The sequence below is a fragment of the Protopterus annectens genome, chromosome 6.part0 (assembly GCF_019279795.1).
Source record: "Protopterus annectens isolate FY-2018-M chromosome 6.part0, PAN1.0, whole genome shotgun sequence".
NCBI lineage: Eukaryota > Metazoa > Chordata > Ceratodontiformes > Protopteridae > Protopterus > Protopterus annectens.
In genome coordinates, this window is record NC_056737.1 from 865,267,566 (window position 1) to 865,291,947 (window position 24,382).

A 24,382-nucleotide genomic window follows, 5' to 3' on the forward strand; every position below is an offset into this window, starting at 1 on the left:
GCAGACAGAGTGCGAGTGTGATGTTTCAAGGTCCAAAGACAAATACAAAATGCACAGTCTCTTAGAGAGTTCCCAAATTAATATCAAAACATTACTGCTGGGTTAGTCTAGACGACATCACTCTGTCTCCTGCCTTCAGTTCCCAGGCTAACAGAAACTTAGCAAAATTTAACATTTCTCTGTGAAAAAATACTTCTCTCTCAGATGTGCAGCTACTAGGAAGTCACAGAGCAATAAAAATACTTCACATTTTTAACATAGTAATTATATATATATATATATATTTCAAGACAACACAAAGAAACTTCTAGCTATAGACATCCTGTCTCCTTCACTGAAACTGGGAGATAAACACAATCATAAAACAATTCACTTATTTTCTTGAAGTTCTGCAAGTTAACTCTGTATGTTTCAGCTTCTACTATTAAAACATACATTTGCACAGGTATATAGTTTATATACATTTCTGTTCTTTTCCTGTAGGGTACACACTGTTTACATTCTTGAAGCTCAGTACATAATATACAGTTCAACATACACGTCTGTACTAGTAGATTAATATACACATAAAATACAGTTCTCTTACATTTGTAAGACAAGCATATGAATCATATTACTATTCACAAATGACATATGATTATTTACAAAATACCAGATAGCTAGAGTGGCAGTGTCACAGAAAAAATTATCAAACCCATACTTCACAAAAGATCAATATGTATTACCTTCTTTACGTATCAAACCATTTAAATGTGGAGATTCTGCCTTTACTCCACTGTAATTATCAAGTATGTTTTCCATCAGAGTTTCAGTTCTTATTCTTTTTGCTGGAAGTAACATATCATCCTCTACCTGAAAAAAATGTAGTTTTTTTTATTACACAAAAAATAATTTTTCAGAGCAATTCAAAATACTCTACAAAGTGATTTTTTTTCTTTCCACTAAGCAGAACTAAAAGTGGTATTCATCCGATAATGAAATACTCTTATATGCAGGTGTATACTTCTCAAAATAACACAAATAATAAAATTAACTTTTCCAGTACAGTGGCAATGTTCTAGCAGCATCTGTGATAAAGATTCAGAATGTGCAGCATGGATGGGATACTTTCCTCATGACACCCTTATAAACAGGAACTGATAGATTGCTGTTAGATTACTATGTGAAACCAAACGGAAACCAAAGCAATAGCATACATGTATGGAAGGTAAAAGTTTTTCCACAGTAATAACTCCTCACCACCTCCCGAGGAGTAATCATGCTGCTATTTTTGAGCAATACACCTAAACATAAAGCCCCCCCCCTTCCGGATGCCATAATTGCTGAATGACTGCAAAATCGTTGCAGATAACTTTATCCATTTCTTCACTGCTAAGACAGGGAGTTTGTCTTTTTAGTGAAAGCTGATGGTGTGAGGTTCAACAAACTGATAATCAACAGAACATAATTCAAACTATACTTAACGGCTGACCAGATGCCATATAATTGAATAAAGGGATGCTACCATCAGTTAAGTAACATTTCCATTAGAAGGCCTGTGCATCTTTCAAAGTAATTTAATTACTGTAGAAAAAAAGCAACACTTAGATGAATAAGGTGGGCAAAACTGTTACTTTGGAAGCACAACTCTATGAACCTCATGCCAATCGTAAAATTAGTTCAAGCTGTTCTATAAATGTTAAAACAGTATCTTAAAAGTCAGTCCAGATTGTCTCCATTTAACAGCAGGTCTCACTTATTTGCTTACTGCTATTTGATAACTGGGTACATGAACTACTCACCAAACTCTTTTCAGCCACAACCAAGGTCCATAAAGGCAACAAGTTTAGTACATCAAATACTTGCAAACATCACACTAGTTATAAAAGCAAACTATTTTCAATGCAAACAGAAGAAGGGATACTTTTCTGCCTGCTTTTTTCATTATCAGCTTTTATTATCTTCCAATTCACACTTAAGATACCACTTATTTTGTCTTGGTGGCCATTCACATTCAATCAAAATCATCAATATATCTTTTAATAGTTAAAGCTTTCCTTACAGAGATGGAACAACCCAGAACCAGGGCATACAGATCTTGTCACATTCATATTCAAATTTATTTTCTGACATCATTTAAGTGGTCTATCACTTTATCTAATCACAAGTGGTCTAAAAAGTGATCTAATCACAACCGATGCACTGAGAGCCTGTAGTACATCTTACCAGTTATAACTCTTAAAGAAAGTTTATTAGCTTTTGATCACTGGTATTAGCTTTCTCGTAGACTTATAAGTAATACTGCAGTTTGCTTTATCATTATGTTGGAGTACTTCCTGTTTTTTTTCCTTTCTTCCACTGTAGTAGAGTTGTTATATTTAAGTTAGGTGGGTATAAGAGGTGCAGGGGTCTTGCCCCACTGCAATTTTTTTTTATTATTTACTTTTTATCTATTTATGATGTGTTAGATGAAATGTGTACATACCAATTATGTTAGATTATTTGTATTTATTCTGCACAATAAATCAAGTGACATACTCATCTCTCTCTAAATATATATCTACATCTATATCTATATATGTATAGATAGATAGATATAGATATATATATATACACACACACACACATACTACATGCACACATTTCATGTTTTCCCTTCACTTCATTTTATTTTTTCTTGTAGTTAAGGGTTTTGAATTTTCAATAGTACACCGTTAAGTGGGCAGACTTTCTGTACTGCTAAGGACCTTAGAGCCTAAAACCATACCCATTGTTGTCACCATGGGATGAAAAAAATGAACCTTCTTTCTTCTATGACCTTTATGATAATGGATGAACTGGAACACTGGGAAAGGCAGGAATACATACATACAGGAGATGACCATGCCATAGGAAAGACAGAACACATTCACCACCATCTCCACAAGTTAATCAGGTGCGATAAGCAAAAAGTAAAGGAATGCATTCTCCCAAATGGCAAAAAGATTAATCTCTGGAACATCCCATTTCAGAAGGCCCTGACCGAGTACAGTCTCCAAATCTAGAACTCCAGGAGAGGACTGGAGATCTGGCTTATAGCTTCAACCAGCTCACTCACCTCTTTGCCAAAGCAAACGGCTGAGAGAAGGATGCTCCTGGTCTATGGCACAATGCCAGTAAGAATCACTTCTTTTTGCAGAGGAGTATGACATGACCTTATGCTCCGTTATTTGTCTAGATACCACATAAGAAACTAGCTGATGAATTTGAAGAGAAGTTACAGAAGCAGCTGTTTTCCCAAGAGCCAGGAGTACGGCAATGAATAACTGGTTTGATGTGAAGTCCCATCTCCATAGAGTATCACACTCCCTTTATCAGAGGGAGCCTAGATCTGCTCTCCACCTCTCAAGCACAGCTCTGAGAATAGTGCAGCTGTTAAAAGAAAAGACCCATTAAATTCTGGTAGGGACTGCCACAGTTCCAATGCCTAGCATTAAGGGCATGACACCGACAGAAGTCACAACTCACTGCAACATCCTCATTCTAACACCCTTCTTTCTTTCTTTTTAAAATGCACTCAAGGAGAGGGTTATGTGTTTAAGCCCTAACTGGTCTCAGCATATTCTGGATAACACACTACTGGGCTTGCTGTGCAGTGGTTCTTAGCAAGGGCACGTCGCTCATGCCTGCAAATGAGGCAACCCTACAGAAGGCTCTACCTCCCCCCCCCTTAGAAGCAAGTGTTCCCATAAGGTATCTGGTTTACTAAACAGGTTGTGGATGGATGGATAGATTCTATTATAGGAAGTGTGTCACATACATCCAAACCACACCTTCAAAGGGAGACAAAAAGGCACTGGCCTCACCTTTCCTCTTTCCGTTCTCTCAGAAGTTCCTCCAGCCCCTGGGCCACTAAATAAACCTAGGTCATCTGGAGAGTAGTCAGGGCTTTATCTCCCTGTGTCAATGTAGCTAGCAGGGTCCCCTACTTTCACCATAATGCTGAATTATATTGGGAGTAATCCAGACTGTTAGTTTTTTCAAGTACATAAATAAATCTATTGCAGTTCAGACGAGGGAGAAAAACTAATGCACTTTCTTACCCACCTGTCTTTTTATATTACAAGAATATCCATGTACACTGACCATGAGGTATATGCCTTATTCCCTGCAGACTGTCAGTAAAGGTGCTCTAAGACTTGGAGGAAGGAGGGTGGAGCCTGTATTTCAGCAATAATCTCCATTCTCAAATGTCTAACCCTCATGGTGAATTAAGAGTCACTGTACCATGTTTATTGCAGGGATTACTACTGCAGTAGAATCCTTATCTATGAAAGAGTAATAAAGCAGTTACCCATCCCGGAGTGGAAAAGCACTCCCAGCATACCGTGCAGGACAGCAGCTGCAAACTCTGTTCTATTCTTGGGCTGGATATCCATTTTACAAAATTTGCAGAATGTGTGCACAGCTGTCTAGGTACATATCTCATAGAGGTATGGAAATGAGATGTTTCTGAAGAAGGTTCAAATGGTCACTGCCCTAATACAACAATGTATGGCCTGTTTTCCCAAAGTTTTCTTCTATTCTTTTCACAGCAGAATGTGACACACTTTGACAGCCACTTTGGTAAGGTTTATGTGAAAACTGAAGTGCTTGCCTACTCAGCATCCAAAACACAAAAAAACTGTCAGGATGGTCTTACAAGTAATGCCTGAATTACCTGCACACAGATGTCAACTGTGATATTCTCTCCTCTTTGTCCTGAGAATTAGGTCAGAATACTATTAGGTATATGACCTGCTTCAGTGACAGCTCTGACACCACTTTAGGCAAGAAAGCGGGATCTCTCCTGAGGCTAATCCTACCTTTATGAAAACTATATATGGCTCCTTAGCCACAGTGATAATAAAGCTTTGAACTTCTTATAGAGGTTACTACTACAAAGAAAGGCTTGCAGGATAGACGCTTGATATTCACAACAGCACTATGTTTGAGTGTGGAAGTCAATTTTTCCTCCAAAACGTCTGTATTGATGTTTTTTAGAAGGCCTGAGATGAAGCACCCAACTCAGAAATACTTTTATCATACAGTGGAAAAATAGAGGGCAGGCCACAGCAGCATACTGGTGTACAGTAACAGATATATGAGAGAGGCTACAGCAGAGAATCATTCCCGGATAATGCAAAGCCATGGCTTCAAAGAGTTCTAGTGTTGCAAATGCTTGGGTGGACACATTAGTAAGAATTTTTTTCACTTAGGTAGGACATTGTAGTGCTAAGCTTCCTGGCTTCCCTCAAGATGTGGATTACCACCGGCAAAATCTGACTGAAGACTATAAGATTGAGATTATCCATTCCCCTACTCTCCATCTGGCTAGTATGGGGTGCACCAACAACTCCCCCTTCTTGGAAGAGAAGCATACAAAACTGAGAGGACTAGACCCCCCCCTTTGCATAGCTGTTCTATGTGAGACAACCATGAATGCCTTGATTACACAGCAGCCACCAGAAAGTACAGCTGTGTAAGTGGTCTTACTATAACAGTTGATATCCAAGAACTAGGTATCCAAGTTTACTTTAAGCCAAACTATCCTTCTTCTCGTTTTCTTTCCTGACATACAAAATGAGGATGAAAGGATACTCTATACCTTGGATATCGGCAGACAACTCAGTAACTATATTGAAGAAATGAAATGTTTCAGCTCTTTGGATCACTGGTTATTTTTTGTTCTACCTTGCACTGTCCTTTCAGAGCTCAGCCTCTCTCTCTCTCTGTTTGCAGGAAATCTCTGAAGGGCTTAGCGGACAAACTCATCTTTTAGTCAGCTCAGCTGCCTGACAATTTGGGCATGTGGAAGGTACCGTGAAGCTTAGGAAGTGGGCCGGCTGTTCTGTCCTTGGCAGGATATAACCCATATACATACAGCTACTTCAGCAGTGATCAATATGATGAACATTGAGTCTGACCTAGTCTTTTTTTGCTTTTACTATTACCCTTGGTATCAGAGGGAAGAAAATAAGGCATACACTAGATGCACCATTCATGCAGTGGAGACAACTTTTACAATTTATGCTGTCTTGCAGGGATCCTTAATGAAGAACTTTTCTTTATTTGATGATTTTGTTCAGAGGCAAAAAGTCTAAATCTAACCTCACTTCTGCATAAGCGAGCAAATGATCCCAACACCAAGCTTTCATTTTGCTTCCTGGATGTATTCAATTTTTGTGTTATATAGGTGTGATCCTAATTTGATGTATGAAACTAGGATCTGAAGGCTGAGCTGTACTGCTGTATCTCATACCATCATGGTCAGTCTGCAGAGCTGTTGAAAGTCCTGGACCTTGCTTTCTTAAATACCACATCACAGTTCTGCTGTCTTAAGTCTTTGAATGCCACAGTGCCTTGATGACCCAATGGACTAGGATGAGAGCTGTCTCCCAGTTTACAGTGATTAGTCTCTTAGTCACATGTTGCCCCACAAATCCTGCACCATAAGGTTTTGAGTGTGAATTTGCCAAGCCAGGTATAATGCATATGGCAGTGAGGGTCTGAGTGCACTCTGGAGTCATAAACTGCATTCTCTTGATTCTAAGCACCTCCTTAGTTCATCAAGCCAAAGATGGTAGGAATCAAATATTACACCTTACCTAGTGAATGATAGTACTCTTCCCATAGTTTTTTTTTAAGTACCACTGGACTTTTCTCATATGTAGCCTAGACACAGATCTATTAAATATGGAAGATACATGTAACCTAGTATGACAATGTCAGGTATTGCCATCTATGCCAGGGATAATAAGGCAGTGCATGTGTAACATAAGCCAGCCTAGTTAGCTGGAGTTTTGTAAATAATTTTGTGTCATTTGACTATCACACTGACTTGTACAGATGCTTACAGATGCTTGTGTTAAAATGTATCAACAGTGTTATTACAACAGATTAAATGTATATGTTTAAACAAAGAATTCAGAAAGGGAAGAGTAGAACTTTTTGAAATTGTTCTGTAATTTTCAAATACTGTAGTGATCAAATGTGCTGTCATTTTACAACCAGCACTAAGAGAATGGAACTCTCACAGCAGTTTGTTTTGTTTTCTTTGGAACCTGATATAAAAATCTATGACAGTTATTACAGTTCAGTTTAGTTAGAAGTTCATCACCTTGCCTTATGGAGGTAAGGATCTCAGCATCTAATCTTGCCTTGCTGTATTGTTAGTTACGGAAGCATTATTCTTTAGACAGTCATGAAATACAGTGAGATTAGATAAGTATTGTTTTTCTGCATCTGTTTGAATCTGTCCAACTGTGTTATTTTTATTTCGCCTGCGATTGAAACATTGAAACTCTGGTGTTTATTGTACTTAGATACTTATTATTCTCATATTTTCTATTTTATTATTTATTATTAAATAGTTGTATACCTTTCATTGTGGCTGATCTTTTACAGAATACTTTTAACAGCTTGAAAGTACTTGTGCTTATTTTAGTGACACCTTGGCCAAGCCGAAAAGCCTTGGTGGCAGTGTAATTACCTTACTGTACTGGCAAAGGGGTACAGCTTGTAAATCTGTAGCAGCCTTTCCCAGAGGTGTGTGTGTGTGTGTGTGAAAAGCAAATATCCAGGTGTGGGTGTGTCAGCTACTTGGAACTAGGAAATTGCTCCAAAATGAGTCTTGTTTGGGATCTGGAGAGACAGAGTCCAGTCCCAGGTGTGGCGCGTGTCCCCTGTGTTTTCTTGGGCACTAACTGTGCTTGATGCAGAGAGTTGCATCTGAAAATACTATGTAAATGAATTCCTGTTCTTAGTGACCATGTCCCACCGGTGTCAGTGGTGAGGACTGAGGTTCCTTGATTACTGGCCCAGGGTAGAGAGGCCATCACATACTGCTGTCAGAGGAGTAGGACATTAATTGAACCTCAGTAGCTTGTGGGCAGTTGTCACTGAATGTGTGTGTGCTCTCAACAGCCACAAAGTAAACATTCAGAGTTTCATTTTCACAACAGTTTTATTAATTTTTCTTAACTTAGTTTAGTCAGGGGAAAGCAGGCAAAGATGCCCTTAGAGGATTATGGTAAGCTGACAAAGAACCAGTTGGCCAAGGTGTATGAAGCCAAAGGACTGGTGCATGCTAATCAGACTAAAGAGGAAATGATTTCAGCTTTAATCACAACTGCAGCATGGACCAGTAGCCAGGAAGACACCAGTCTGGTGTTGGGGATGGGCAGTCTTCAGAAACAGGACAGTTCATGTTTTCCTCACAGGACTTAAAAATCCATCTGGAGTTAGACAGACTTGAACTGCAGGCTAAACGTTTGGAGATCAAAGAAAAAGAGAGACTGCAACATTTGGAGGCTTAAGAAAAGTAGAGGCAGCTTCAGCATAAACTGAAGGTCAAACATTTGGAGACCAAAGAGAGACTGCTGCATTGGGAGAATGAAGAAAATGAGAGACTGCAGCGATTGCAGACTGAAGAAAAAGAGAACCGACGACAACATGGGATGGAGATGTTGACACTTTGTCAGGATCATGGAGGTAAAGGGGAAGAGAATAACCGGACTTCAGATGCAATAAAGGTCAGTAAATTTCTTCCACAATTTGCAGAGGGGGATGGCTTTGACAGATTTATTCATATATTTGAAAGAGTATGTAAACAGTATAATGTTGACCAACTGCTCTACGTACGGTTCCTGATCCCCTTACTCCATGGTAAATCTGTAACTGCTGTTTATAAATTGTCTGATACTGATTGTTTAAACTATGATAGGGTAAAACAATGTCTATTGAACTGTTATAAGTTAACACCCGAAACTTTCAGAAAAAAGTTTTGTAAGCATAGACTCAGTGTACGTGATTATACTGCTGAGTTAAACACTTATTTTCATAGGTGGATGAGTGGGTATCAAGTCACCACTTTTGAAAGACTGGTGGACCTTTTGGTGAGGGAACAAGCCCAAAATACTTTTCTTGAGGACATGAGAATCTGGTTGGCAGACCGGGAGTGTAACTCTGCAGATGGACCAGGGAGAAAAGGGGATCTCTACTTAGCAAGCACGGTATCACTGCACAAGAAAGGGATACCCAGTGCTTCACATGGCTATAAGGGAACCCACGGTGGGCAGCCTAAATCACCCCAACAGAGTCTAGTAGTAACAGGGGAAGCCACTAGTTCAGGTACACAGCCAGGAGCAAGGGTTAGATGTTTTAAATGTAACCAGTGGGACCATGTAGCATACAAATGTCCACTGAAGTAAGGTAGGGAACAAAAGGTGAGGGAGCCAGCAAGTGGGAATAACAGTGTGCAGGTAGTAAGTTGTCTGGAGACAAAAGGGGTACCAAACTATCACCAGAGTTTGTATCCTATCTTAATGGATGGAAAACAGGCCACTGCTAAGAGAGAGACAGCCTCGCGCATAACTACTGCAAAGTCTGCAGTGGTTAAAGAGGAGCAGTACTTGCTTGGGCAGTCCACTCCAATCACAGCTTAAGGAGGGATCCCATTCCAAATAACTTTGGCTAGGGTTCACCTTGACTGGGAGGGTGAAAAAGGAAGCAAGAAGGTAGCTGTGTTTAGGATATTCCTCCAGATGTTTTGATACAGAATGATTTTGATAATGCAGTACTTTCTGTGCATGCAGTTACATGCAGTCAGGCTTGGAGAAAGGCATGTAGATCTGTTAGGCTGGGGGAGACCCACACAGATCCCCACACCTGAAGCTGGGGCTGATGATGTGGCTATTTCAGGAAGGGAGCTACCCTGTAGCAGTAAGCCTGAAAGTGAGCCACAGCTGTTTGTAGGTACTGACTGATGTTTTTGTGTTTTTGTGGACAGAGGTGAGTGGTAGTACCCAGTTTGACAGTGAGGCACCGCTATCAGAAGATACTAGGCTTCATGTGGAAGGGGAGCTGGGAGGGGGTCACAAAAGCAGAGTTGAGACAAGCTCAGTTTTCAGACCCTAACTTACTAAGCTTGAGGGAGGTAGTTAAGGAGACACCTGCTGCTCAAAGAAAAGGGGAGTCTGTATAATGGAACAAAGGACTACTGTACAGAGAGTGGACTCCTGAGGGAGGGCTAGAGGGTGAGGTAATACAGCAGTTGGTAGTGCCCAAAGCCTACTGTTTGGCGCTTCTAGCCATATCCCCTGAAATTACTTTTGCAGGTCATATGGGCATAAAGCATACCAACAGACACATTATTCAGAACTTCTATTGTCCTGGGATTGCAAGGGTTGTAACATGGTACTGCAGGACATTTGAGCAGTGCCAAAAGGTAGGCAAGGTAGGGGACAAGATCAAAGCTGCACTGATGCCTTTACCTGTGAATGAGGAGCCATTTTAGATGGTAGCTATGGATATTGCGGGGCCTCTGTGTACACCAAGTTCCACAGGGAAGAAGTACATCTTGGTAGTAGTAGATTATGCTACTAGATACCCTGAGGCGGTGGCTCTGCCCTCCATCAAGGCAGAGAAGGTGGCAGAGATTTTCAGCAGGGTAGGTTTCCCGACCAAAATAATGACTGACAGAGGTGCTAACTTCATGTCAGACCTGCTGGCTTGTCTGTGGGAGCTTTGTGGGATGAAGCACCTAAAGACCACCCCCTACCACCCTCAGACAAATTGTGGAGAGGTTAAACTCTACAATAAGGACCACGTTACGGGCATTTGCAGACCAGTTTAGGTTAGAGTGGAACAAATATTTACCCCAACCTGGAATCCACAGGTTTTTCACACTTTGAGTTGCTGTACGGGCATAGGGTGAGAGGGCTTTTAGATTTGATTTGTGATGAGTGACAGGGTGAGTGTGAATTCCAAAAGGAGTCTGTTGTGGCATACGTCCTAAATCTCAGGACAAGGATTAGGGGAGCTTATGGGCTTGGCCCAGCAGAACCTGGCAGAAGCCCAACAGCAGAAAAAGGTCTGGTATGACAGGAATGCCTGAGCCCAAAATTATGCTGTGGCACAACAGGTTATGGTGCCCATTCCTGTCAGACACAATAACCTGCAAGCAGCTTGGGATGAACCCTTTGAAGTGGCAAGGAAGGTCAGTGATGTTAATTACATGGTAAACCTGCTAGGCAGGAGGCAGGGGCACAAACTGTACCATGCTAACATGATGAAGCTATACCATGATAGGGAGTCCCTAGTGCTAAGTATCTGCAGTGGATGACAGCAGGAGTCTGAGGGGGTTCTGGTGACTGATGTCAGTCAGTCTCAGACTGACACCTCTGTGGAAGGGGTAGCAATAACCTAGCAGATATCCCCTATTCAGGTTTGAGAAATTCAAGCAGTGTTGCAGAAGTTTGGGGGCATGTTCCCTGGGAAAAGTACAGTTGTGTACACTTACCATAAATGTAGATGTTCGAGTGTATTCACTGTTGCAGTCATTACATTTGGGTAATCTGCTGACAGGTTGCCTTCAGTCACCTGATTAACAAAGTCTTGGGTCCCGCGTCAGTTGTTGTCCCTTCTTCCATGACATCAGGTCGTCAGGGGTATAAAACATGCAGCTGACGCCATTACATCAGTTTTTCTTGCCCCAGATGTCAGGTGCCCCCCTAATGGGGAGCAAATAAACACAAAAACACAAAGGTATACCTCCAACCAAAAGCAAATACACCAAAAAGGCTTTTAAGCATAATAAAGGAAAGGAGAGGTATAGTCAGAAAAAAAACTAGGGGGCTGGAGTGAGGGTAACCAGGACTGCAACAGTGAATACACTCAAACATCTACATTTATGGTAAGTGTACACAACTGTACTATGTTCTTCGTATTTCACTGTTGCAGTCATTACATTTGGGTAGATTCCCAAAGCTATGGTTGGGAGGAGGAGTTTATACAGCATAAGGGCCAGTTATAAGGCCCTGCAAGACAGCAGTGGCAAAGCCAGCTCTGGATTTAGAGAAAATTGGTAAATTATAGTGATTGGTGAAAGTATGTACAGAACTCCAGGTAGCAGCTTCTAGGATATCCCTGGTAGGAACACCTCTGATAAAGGCTGCAGAAGTAGATGCAGCCCTGGTGGAGTGAGATCTGATCCCCTGGGGGATATGTCTTCCATGGTGCTTATAGCAGAAATGAATGCAATGGCTTATCCATTTAGAAATGGTTTGTTTTGAAATAGCCTTCCCCTCTGCCCCTGCAGCAAATGCTACCAGCAATTGTTCAGATTTTCTTCCAGATTTAGTCCTGTCCAAGTAGAATCTTAGTTGTCTGTGCACATCCAAGGAATGCAGAATCCATTCCCCTTTGTTCTGTGGATTGGGGAAGAAGGTTGGCAAATGAATGGACTGATTAAGAGACACACTGGAAACCACCTTGGGCTTGAAGGATGGATTGGTACTGAGAGATACCCTGTCCACATGAAAGATGATGAAAGGCTCCACTGCCATAAGGGCCTGAAATTCAGAGATCCTTCTAGCTGAAGTGATTGCTAAAAGGAAGGCTGTTTTCCAAGAAAGAAATTTTAAGTCTGCAGTAACAGCTGGTTCAAAAGGAGGTACAGCGAGTTTCACCAAAACAAAGTTAAGGTCCCAGGCGGGTTAGGGGCTCTCCTGGGTGGTCTCAAGATTTGTGCCCCTCTGAGATACTGCTGAGCAGAGGATGAGAGAAGAGGGGTGGTTCTGTGTTATAGTGAGCTGAAATAGCTGAGGCATGGATTTTAATGGAGGAAAAAGACAGGCCCTTGTGAAGCATCTCAGTTAAGTATTGCAAAATCTGAGGTAAATTGGGCGCTGCTGTGCTCATTCCTAAAGACTGGTTCCAGGCACAGAATCTTTTCCATTTATCAGCATAAGATTTTCTAGTACTAGGTCTCCTCGCCTCCAAGATGACATTCATCACAGGTTTGCTGAGGGATAATAAGGGTGAATTTAAGTGATTATCCAGGCTGTAGGGTTCAATGTTGGAAGCTGGGGGTGCAGAATTTGGTTCTCGTGCTGAGACAGCAGGGAAGGGGTCTGAGCCAGGTGCCATGGAGATATTTGCGACACACTGCACAGGAGGGGGTACACCAGTGTTGTCGCGGCTAGTCTGGAGCTATCAAAATCATCCTTGGTTTGTCCTGTTTGACTTTTAGTAGAACTTTGAAGAGCAGAGGCAGAGGGGGAAAGGCATGGACTGATAGGTTTTTCCAGCTGAAGGACAGAGCATCCACTTTCCAGGCTTGTTTGTGGGGAGTCCTTGTGCAAAACATGTCCAACTGGCAGTTCTGGGGGGGGGGCAAATACATCTATGTCTGGGCTCCCCCATTTGCTTGTCAACATGCTGAAAATCTGTGGTTCCAGTTTCCACTTGTGTGGGTCCATGAGTTTTCTGCTTAGTCCGTCTGCCAGTGTATTCAATTTTCCTGGCAGGAACTGAGCTTGTAGATGCACTTGGTAGCTCAATGCTGTGTTTCACAATGCCATGGCTGGTCTGCAGAGTGGGTAGGAATGTGTACCCCCCTGCTTGTTTATGTACCACATAAATGTGGTGTTGTCTGTCTTTACCATTAGTTGTCCTGGAAGAATGTAGTCCTTGAAGGCTGTCACAGCATTCTGTACAGCTAACATTTCATTTTGATTGATATGTAGGTGCATTTGATTTGGGTTCCATTTGCCCTGAATGCACTTCCCTGCCAGGTGAGCCCCCCATGCATAGTCTGATGCATCTGTAGTTAGGGTTTGGGCGGCACGGGGTAGTGTGAATGGTAGGCCCTTGTTTTGGTGGCAGGCTTCTGCCCAACATATGAACTCTAGGCGTAGGCATGGTATGATAGGAATCAATGTTTCCAGGCTGTGACAATGTTGACTCCACAGACGTTTTAGATACCACTGTAGTTTCCTCATATACAGTCTTGCATATGGAATTAAAAGAATGCAGGAGGCCATGAACCCCAAGGCTTGCAGTATTTGTCTTGCAGATAGCAGGGTTTTTGTGGCCACTTGTTTGAAGTAAGTTACTAAATGAATTTGCTTCTCTGGCGTGAGAAAAGCCATCTGGGCAGTTATATTCAAGCTTGCACCCAGGAATGTAATCTGTTGACAGGGTACCAGTTGTGATTTATTTTTGTTTATGGTGTACCCCAGGCAAGTTAGAACCCTTTTTACAAATGCCAGATGATTTAGAAGTATGCCCTGGTTTTCTGTCTGAATTAGACAATCATCCAGGAATGGGTATATTTGAATATTCCTTTGCCTGCCAAATGCAGTAACTGGAGCCAGGCACTTTGTGAATACCCTGGGTGCAGTAGACAAGCCAAAGGGCAGTGCAGAGAACTGATAATGCAAGTAGCCTGCTTTGAAGCGTAGGTATCTTCTGCAAGATTCCTGGATTGGGATGTGCAGGTATGCTTCTTTTAAATCTAGAGTTGTCAACCAGGTGTCTTTGCCTAGCATAGGAAGTAACTGGTGAAGAGTCAGCATCTTGAATTTTGGAATCTCCAGAAAGGTGTTTAGAGTAGACAGGTCCAGGATTGGATGCCATGATTTGTCTTTTCTGGGTACCAGAAAAAGCTTGGAATAGAAACCTTGTCCCTTTTCCTCTTCTGCTACTAGTTGAATAGCCCCCATGCTAAAGAGGGAAAGTACTTGTTTTTGTGCCTTTGCCTACTGATTTGGGGGCAGTCTGGCCACCCGTTTGGTGTTGGCAACGTGTGAAAATGAAATCTGTATTCCTGGAACACTATATTTAAAACTCATTTGTCCTGGGTTATGAGTTCCCAGTTCTTTGCATGAAGAGCAATCTTTCCCCTGAAAGGGCGGTTAAAAGATAAGTGCTTGGTAATTTTACAAGGAAGTCATTGAGACTGTTTACTATAGGGGTTGTCTTGTTATTTCCAAATTTGGAAGTGGAGGCCCCCCACTGCTTAGTTCTGAGAGTCCCCTGGGACTGAAACCTGGGGTTTTTGCTGTGTCTGGGTTTGGCTTGAGAGGATCTGGACGAGGCTGGAAAGGACCAATTCTTAGTAGGCCAGTGCCTACTAAATCTTGGAGGTTGCACTTGTAAGAAATCTTTAACGGTTTGCATAGATTTAGCTTTATCTTCCATCTTTTTTAGAATGTCTTCAGCCTTATTGCCAAACAGACGGTCCTGATTTAAAGGAGCATCCAACAATTTAGCTTTAACATGAGCAGGCAAAGATTGCTCCTTAAGCCAAGCATGCCTTCTAAGAACAGATCCAGTAACAGCAGCCCTGCAGGAGGCCTCTAAAGAATCAAAACCACACTGCAAAGTATGTTTTCCAACTTGTTCAGCAGAATGCATTAAATCCTTTAAATCTTTATTTTCCACACAGTCAGGAATCAACATCATTTTCTGTTTAAGCAGTCCAATAATATGCTGTTGATATTTTAACATATGAAATTGGCAGTTTAAAGCTCTGATTGTCAAGGTTGCAGAAGTATAAACCTTTTTACCCCATCTATCCAGCACCCTGGAGTCTCTATCAGAAGGGGTAGGATTTTTAGCAGTAGAAGCCTCAATGCCCTTGGGTCCCTGAGAAATGGATTCTGGATCTGCAACAGGATTTTTGAAAAGGAACTTGTGGGACTCAGGAACCCTGTAGTACCTGTCAGGTTTACTAGGAGCCGGAGGCAGGGAATCAGGGGCCAAACTGGATTCCGAGAACACATCATCAACAATGTCTAGTACAGGAGGTACAGCCAAAGGCCTATGCTGAGGTAGAAGAAGAAAATCCCTAAGCCTCTTTTTTGAATCAGAAAATTCCTGGCTTTCCCAGTGGAAATGCTCCCTTAAAGTATGTAAAGTTTCCCCAAAAGAAAAATCCACAGAAGGGGAAGCAGAGGGAATGGAATCCTTTGCATCAGAATCCTCATAAGTAGGTATGGACAAATCCAGGTAATTAGAAGAGTCAGAAGAAACAGAATCCTGATCAGAAGATTAATAACCAAACTCAGGCCTGGGTCTCTTAGAGGGGGGAGGTTGACTAACCCTGATTCGAGTCATTAGATCTTCAGCCATTTTTATCATTTGTTTTTTAAGCATAGGGGCCTGAGCATGTGGCCTGAGCGTAGATTTTTTAGACATGGATCAAGATTTAGGCCTTAGTAATGAAGGAGATGTTGTTTTAATATGCAAGTCTGTAGGCCTGAATACACCCTCAGAAGCCTGTGCCTGCACAGTGGCTCCGGACCCATCCAAAGTAGAGACATCCGCAGGTTCCATAGCTGGAAGTATCTCACGGCATACCGGACTACAAATGGGTCTCAGTAGAAGCCTGCAAATCAGAAGTAGCGGATATCAGGGGCTGCGAAAGTGCCTCACTGAGTACCGGCGAACTGGCGACTGGCTTAGGAGAAGCATCGTCGGCAGTTTTGGACCTCGACGGCCTGTCTCTTCTTTATCTTTGCATTTTTTCGGAATCCCGGTGGTTGGATGGCTGATCGATGACATTTCTGGATAATTAAACAGAGAACCGAAATAATGAGAGGCAAAAATATAATAACAACGGATAGTGAGCTGATTAAATAAAGCACAAAACTGACAGTAAGGTACGTCGTGGTCAGGGCCAAGGCAAGGAATACAGTACGAATGAAAATCTTTATGAGGTATTTGCTTTCCACAAGTAATGCAATTATTAACTTTTACTGACATCGGTAAGGAGCAAGAAAAGTTTCCCCAATGGGGTACTTCGCTTTAAGTTGAAGACTTCAGAGCTGAAACTCAAATATGAAAATTTCAGGAGTCGGCTGACAGGCACTTGCGAACTGCTTCTGCTTCGGGCACCGCACAGCAAGAAAGACTGATGTAATGGCGTCGGCTGCATGTTTTATACCCCTGATGACCTGATGTCATGGAAGAAGGGACAGCAACCGACGCAGGACCCAAGACATTGTTAATCAGGCTGACTGAGGGCAACCTGCCAGCAGATTACACAAATGTAATGTCTGCAACAGTGAAACACGAAGAACATCCTGGATGCACCCAGCTGGTGCAGCACCATGTGGATACAGGACCCCAAAGCCTATCAAGCAGGTCCGTTATACAGCGCCTGAGTGAACAAGACAGACTTTGAGGGAGGATACAGGAAATGTTAGAATTGGGGGATAATCCAGGAGTCCAGCAGTCCCTGGGCCTCCCCAGTGGTCCTGATACCAAAGAAAGATGGCAGCATCAGATTCTGTGTAGACTACAGAAAACTAAACAGTCACACAAAGACAGAGGATTGCCCCATGCCTAGGACAGATGAAGCCTTAGAGCAGCTGGGTGGGGCTAAGTATCTGACCACTATTGATCAGACCAAGGGCTACTGGCAGGTGCCCTTAACTCCCATCGCTAGAGAAAGGTCAGCCTTTGTGACTCCTTTTGGATTATACGAGTTCATGAAGATGCCCTTTGGTATGAAAAATGGCCCAGCAATGTTCCAGAGCTGACAGATCATATCCTAGCAGGAGCAGGTGATTAAGCCTTTACTTACCTAGATGACAATGCCATTCCTGGCAAGAACACCTCCAGCATGTTAGGCAGGTCCTGGGTAGATTGAAAAGGGCAGGGGTGACCATTAAGCCTATTAAGTGTCAGGTGGGTATGGCAGAGGTCTCTTACCTGGGACACAGAGTGGGGAGTGGTAAGATTAGGCCAGAACCTGCCAATGTGGAAGCTATTCAGGCATGGCCTGCTCCTCTTACCAAAAAGCAGGTGAGGGCATTCTTGGCGAAAGCTGAGTACTATAGAAAGTTTGTTCCCAATTACAGTACAACAGCTGCTCCCCTCACAGATTTGACAAGGAAAACCAGCCCAGATAAGGTAGTGTGGACCCCAGCCTGTGAGCAGGCATTCCAAAAGCTTAAAGGGGCTTTGGGAGGACCTCCTATGTTAACCAGTCCAGATTACAGCAAAGAAGTTGTTGTGCAGGTGGATGCTTCAAACCATGGGGTGGGGGCTGTACTCAGCCAGGTTTCCTCAAAGGCAGAAGAGCACCCAGTTGTACCCAGGGAGTAATGTTATGCAGCTCTAGAAAAAGAATGTCTAGGCAGCACAGTTAGCTGGAGTTTTGTAAATAATTTTGTGTCATTTGACTATCACACTGACTTGTACAGATGCCTGTGTTAAAAATGTATCAACAGTGTTATTATAACTGATTAAATGTATAAGTTTAAACTAAGAATTTTGGAATGGAAGAGTAGAAGTTTTTGAAATTGTTCTACAATTTTCAAATATTGCAACAGAAATTAGCAAAGCTCTGAATATGCATTGTACCAGAGTCAGGTGATCAAATGTGATGTCACTCTATAACCAGCACTGAGAGGATGGAACTCTCACAGCAGTTTGTTTTGTTTTCTTTGGAATCAGATATAACAGATCTATGACAGTTACCACAGTTCAGTTGTTGAGTTAGTTCAGTTTAGTTAGATGCTCATCACCTTGCCTTGCGGAAGTAAGTATATCAATATCTAATCTTGCCTTGCTGTATTAAGTTAGTTAGGGAACAGTTATTCTTTAGACAGTCAGGAAATACAATGAGATTAGTTAAGTACTGTTTTTCCTGCATCTGTTTGAATCTGTCCAACTGTGTTATTTTTATTTCTCCTGTAATTGAAACTCTGATGTTTATTGTAATTAGATATTTATTATTCTCATGTTTCTATTTTATTATTTATTATTAAATATTTTACACCTTTCATCGTGGCTGGTCTTTTAGAGAATACTTTTAACATCTTGACAGTATTTGTGCTTATTTTAGTGACACCTTGGCCACTCCGATAAGCCTTGCTGATTTGGTTACACTCTACCATTTATATTAGCATTGGTTTTACTCAGTATAACTGGATACCCTTTTAAGAGCCTAAAGTAGTTGACTGGTGGGGTACAGCTAGTAAATCTGTATCAGCCTTTCCCAGGGGTGTATGTGTGTGTCAGCTACTTGGAACTGGGACACAATGTCCAAAGTGAGTCTTGTTTGGGACCTGGAGAGACACATAATCCAGTCCCAGGTCTGGAGTGTGTTCCCTGTGTGCTCTTGGGGGAAATTGTGCTTGATGCAGAGAGCTGCACCTGAAAATACTGTGTAAATTTATTGCTGTTCTTAGTGACCGTCTTTCACCGGTGCCAGTGGTGGAGATTGAGGCTCCTTGATTACTGGCCTGGGGTAGAGAAGCTGTCACACCTAGGTCCTTCAGACTCATCTGAGATGGCATTATCAAATTCTTGCCTAAACCTAAAGAAAGGGAAAAAATGAAATATAAATTCACCACAAGCATGGCACTGTCTTAGGGCAACATATTGCACTGCTAGATATCCAAGTTTGCTGACAGGAAAATCTTTGATGTCTCCATTTCCAGGTGTGACTTCAGGAGATTCTGGAACACGTTCATCAAAGACTGCAATGCAGAATTCATTGCCTTCTGCAACATAATCATCCACACATGAGAATACACGAATTCCCTGCATCCTGAGATAAGTAAATACTAGGGTCAAGTATTTAGCAAATATCATGGATACTGCAGAGAGAGATTAAATTGCATGGGGGTAACATGGAAATACTCCTGACCTTCCCTGAAACCCATATATTTATTTGTATTATTTGTTAAAAGGGAGGTGTAAGTAAGCATCTCTGAGGTACAGTGTGACTAACTGCTTTTGGTAGGATAAGTAGGAAAGGGGAATCTGAAATTTTAACATCTTCAAGAATTTGTTCAGCTTTGATAAATCCTGAATGAGTTTTCATAGGTTTCTGCTGTTGGAACTACAAACAGCCCTTGAATGAAACCCCTGACTATGCTCCTCTATTTGAACCCTTCTAAACTGATCCACTTCTCAATAAATGGACAAAATAGTTTCTGCAAACTCCACCTAATTTGGGGGCTGGGTGGTATACACAAGAAAGGAGAGCCTGATGACACATCCTCCCTGATCCACTAGGCTGCTAAAGAAGCCAATTCTCTTTGAAATGGAAAATTTCTCCACTGCAGAATATGCAGAAAAGACAGAAGACCTAGTTATTTTTTTTTTTTTTTTTTTTTTTGGGTCTGGTTGTATTGTCAATATTGTTCCTTTTGGAAGAAAGAGCTTACCCTCCCTTTCTCTCTAGCCCTGCCTCTGCCACCTTCCTAAGCTAGCATTTCAGGAAGGCTCTCCTCTGCTTAATCTAGTTGGACTTGATTGTTTTCTATAAAATGGGCACAGCTTGGTGGGGCAATTCCTGCTGTATTAGGTAACCGCAAGGTGAAAAACACAGATTAACAGATTCCATTGCCTCCACCTTTACCTCCATTTACTTTTTTATATTTCATGAAAGGGCAACCAAGAAACAGATTTTTGTTCAATGGGGCATCCAATGGCTCTCCCTTTACACCATCTGACAATGGCTGAATCCTAAGTCAACATCTCCTTAGTGATACTGATTTGTGGCTGCAATTCTGCTCATGCATCTGTGGCATCTTTCTCACATTTAGTTGCTCCAATGTATTAGATTGTGGAAGGGAATGTAAACTGGTCGACCATCGCTAACTACAGATCCCATCTCTCCTCCTGTTGCTCTATTCTTCTTGGGGCCAACACATACTAGGGCATGCTCCAGATGTGCCTTTTGGTTGAATGGGCCCTGTCTCTTCAGAAATGGACCCTTTATGGCCTTTTACAGTCTTAGAATGTCCCACGACCAGGGAAAAGAGAAGCATAAACAAGCAAGGAGCTATGAAACCATAACTGGCTGTGAGTGTTGAAGGGTGGAGACCAATATTCTCCCTGAATGCTGAGTATATCAACTGATGGAGTATGCAAAGCATGCACTGTGACAGGCTCTACCATGTTTCCATAGTGAAATGCAACTCAAAATGCCCCATCCTCATCTGCTGCTCCTGCCAGTGATCCCTGTCTGCACCGGGAGTCATGATGTGCTGGGTGTGCCTCAGCATGCTCCTACAGCCTTCCCCTGAACCAGGCATGCAGGCATATGCCTCATTGTTTCTTACTCCCTAGACATCTGCTCCTACAATATATTGGCAGCTAACTAAACCTGGGTTGTCTTGGTCCCACTCATGGCTTCATCCCACTGGTCCACAGAGCAGGCTACAGTCACTACTTAATGATATGTTTTTCAATTTCAGAGACCAAATGTGTCACTTTGGAAAAATCTGTCCTTCAGGGCTTCATTTGGTACAGCCTCCATTTGTCTGAGGATAGTCCCTTGATATTTTATTATACAGTCTGATAGTTCAAAAGTCTGAAGATCAGAGTAGAAGCAGTGTAAGACTTCCTACAACAGAAACCCAACACCTTACATTTCTCATCAGTGCGCAGGATGTATGTGCCAAGGACCACTTCAGATATACTAATTGCATCTAGAGAATCTACAGTTGGTCAACTAGAAAATTATTACAGTGGAATGTACAGGTGTCTGATTGTCTGTTAAACCTTCTGGGCTTCTTGGGAACTGGTGGCTGTCAGGTGAGCTCCAAGAATATTTTTTCAAATGTATCCTTAAAGGCCTATATAGAGTGTGTGTGTGTGGGTTTACTATGACTTACCCGAATGGCATTCATGTGAACATTGTATGGTCGAAATCACAATTTCCAAGACTGATAACATTGACCCAAAATACATCAACCACATTAAATTGATTGGTAGAGTGCACTCAATCTTTTGATCCACGAAGTACTGACAGACGTCGTTGCATAGGGAACGTTATAGCGACGTTCATATAAGACTGAAATAAACATGTCAGCAGTACTTAGATGGCCACTATTCACAGTATGTAACTACCAAGACAGATAAGGATTATTGGTTAAACTTGTGAAGATACCAGTATGTTAAGGTATGTAATTTATACTGGAGGAACTAATGTTTTCAAAGTATAAAGACTGAGAATAATAATAGGATAATATAACTTTCGTCTCAGTAGCAACATTGTTGTGAATGAAGACCCTGGATTTGTGGCTGGAGTTATCGGGAATGTGTACGACACAGTTCTCAGTCAGAAGGGGAAGAAAATGTTGTGTGTGGGTGGCTATCAATATATCCATGAAAAAACAGTTCATAATAGAACATATTGGTGCTGTTGTAAGAAACTGAAAGATAACTGCAAAGGGAGATGCGTCACTGACCTCGTAGGGGATGGATACAGGCTAGCTAAAAGTACATCACATTTCCATGCCCCTGATAGCATAAAAAGCGAGTTATATAAGGTGAGGGATAGTGTTGAGGAGGGCTGAGAATTCTATTGAAGACCCTTGTAAAGTTGCCTCTGAAATACTGTCTGAAACACCCAGCGATGTTGTCAATTCTTTACCCAATACATCTGCTCTTAAACAGACCATTAATAGAGTAAGGCAATGTAAGCAAAAGACCATGTTTAGTGACATGCAAACATTAGGTGACCTGATTGCTGACCATTTACCCATTAAAATATGGGTGCTGCATTGTTGAACACACTGGACAGGCAAGCCCAGCTGGTAACTGTGTTATAATCACCACCTAGAATAACTTGCATATGTTGTGTAGTTCGGAGTACATTTTAGTGGATGGGATGTTCCACATGAGTAGTACCAAGTGTAAACAAACTTACACTATACGCTAAGTTGGAAGAAGCAGGTGATTAAAATCATTCAGATAGTATACGGTATTTTACCATCCAAGTCTGAAGAATGTTATAATACCTTCTGGAACTGCGTTTTCACCTTATGTGTCTGGTTTGATATGGTTCTATGTTCCAAGGATGGTGCTAAGTGACTTTGAGAAGGGAGCAGTGAATGCGATACAAGCTCATTTCCCCACCAGCATAGCAAAAGGATGCTGGTTCCATCTGTGCCAGATAATCTGGAGACAAATCCAGAAGTTACATCTGGCATCTATTTTGGCAGTAATATTGCATTTTCCCTTCTTTGGATGCACATACCTGCATTGGCGTTTATTAGCCCTGAGGACGTAGCAGACACATTAACTGAGATTGAATATGATATGCCTGATAATGGTAAGCCATTATGTAAATGTTTTCGGGAGAATTGTGTTTTGAGCAGACCCTGCAGATATGGCATGAGATGTACTACATCAGATGATTATCCCCACTGTTTGATGTTACTTTCTGGAACCAATCGGACACCTGCACACTAGGTTATCCCAGGAGCCAGAATGCGGTGGAGGGGTGGCATAGTTGCCTGCGGAGTCTGTTGGGGAAACCACGATTAGTTTTGTTGGATGTCCTCCATGCTATACAACAGGGTTGAGGACATTAAAAGTAGACTTTTGGCAAGTGTGCCTGTGTCTTCAAAGAGACGACAACTAGTGGATAAGGAGGCTATGTTTGATAGGTTGTTAGCAAGAAGAGAAGAACTTACCATTAGAGGTTTTCTGCAGCTTGTTGCAAAGCACTGTTCTAAGTGTCTCTGTAAGTTCTACAAATGGGCCACGGTGATTGCTGGATTACATTATCTCTTCCATTTGACATCTGGGTTGTTTTGGGTATTGCAAGTTATATGTATGGCAATAACATGTCTGCATTTGTTGGAAGTACTTCAGCATGGTGTACGTACGGTTTGGTCCCACTTGCAAATAATGAAAAAACTAAGCAATTCTGATGTATATGACATTTAACAGTGGACTCCCATTTCAAACGGCTTTGAAGTCAAAATATCTGTTTATATGCTTCTGCTAGCACTGGTAGTACATGCTACGCTGTTGCCATGTGAATATAACTGGTTTTTGCACTAGAATGGCAACGGACATGTTGCAGAATGTTTTCTATGTCCCAAATATTCTAACATTGGATAGCAGTAAGATGGGAATCTCGAAAATGTTGAATACACAGCTTTGGAATTCTCAGTTTCAACATTCTGATTATTCGTAATTGTCAAATCCAGCATTCTTTTTCGATATTCCTTACGTTCGACTTAACTTGATTCAATCAAACCATAATGAACCGTGGTGGGAGGGGGCATCCGTTTCCTCTTTTCACAGTCTTCTTAGCTGTTCTATGTTTAAAAGGTCTGACTGTCTTTTATGCAATTTTAAGACCTTCTTGATTCCCCACTTAAAATGTCTCCTCATCAAATGAGCATTTATCTGAAGAAAATGCCCTTTGAAGGGAAGCCAGAGGATAAAGTAACTTCATCATCTGTGCAATAACCCAGTGTAAAGGAGGTATAAGTCAAGTAAGTTAAATCCTCTTCATCTAACTCCACATCAGATGTGATGAGGGGAAATGGACTTCTTTCTTTTCACTAGCTTGATAGATTTTTACTCCACATAGCCACATACTCTTCTGCAAACTTCCTACATCTAAATTAAGCACAGACAAAGGCAAGCAACGTCAGATTATGTCAGCCCAAAAATTAACACAAATAAAAATTCACCTAAACAGATAAAAACTGAGCCAGAGAAGTTAAACATTGTAGAAGCAAGAGAAACAATTCATAAAACAAGGCATCAATTTGAAATTAAGTCACATAACAGTGTTGTTTTATGAATTAGTCAAGTCTGAGTTTAAGATTGT

The 24,382-nt window shown here is 41.7% G+C and overlaps 1 protein-coding gene across 1 annotated transcript in view; it reads right to left on the reverse strand.

Annotated features, from left to right (window-relative positions):
* The window catches only part of ZNF839 (zinc finger protein 839), a 1,085,889-nt gene that overhangs the window by 68,626 nt on the left and 992,881 nt on the right, over positions 1-24,382 (reverse strand). The window contains exon 7 of the mRNA XM_044074536.1: positions 726-852. Coding sequence (XP_043930471.1) covers positions 726-852 — 127 coding nt within the window. The remainder of the gene's footprint in view (positions 1-725; positions 853-24,382) is intronic.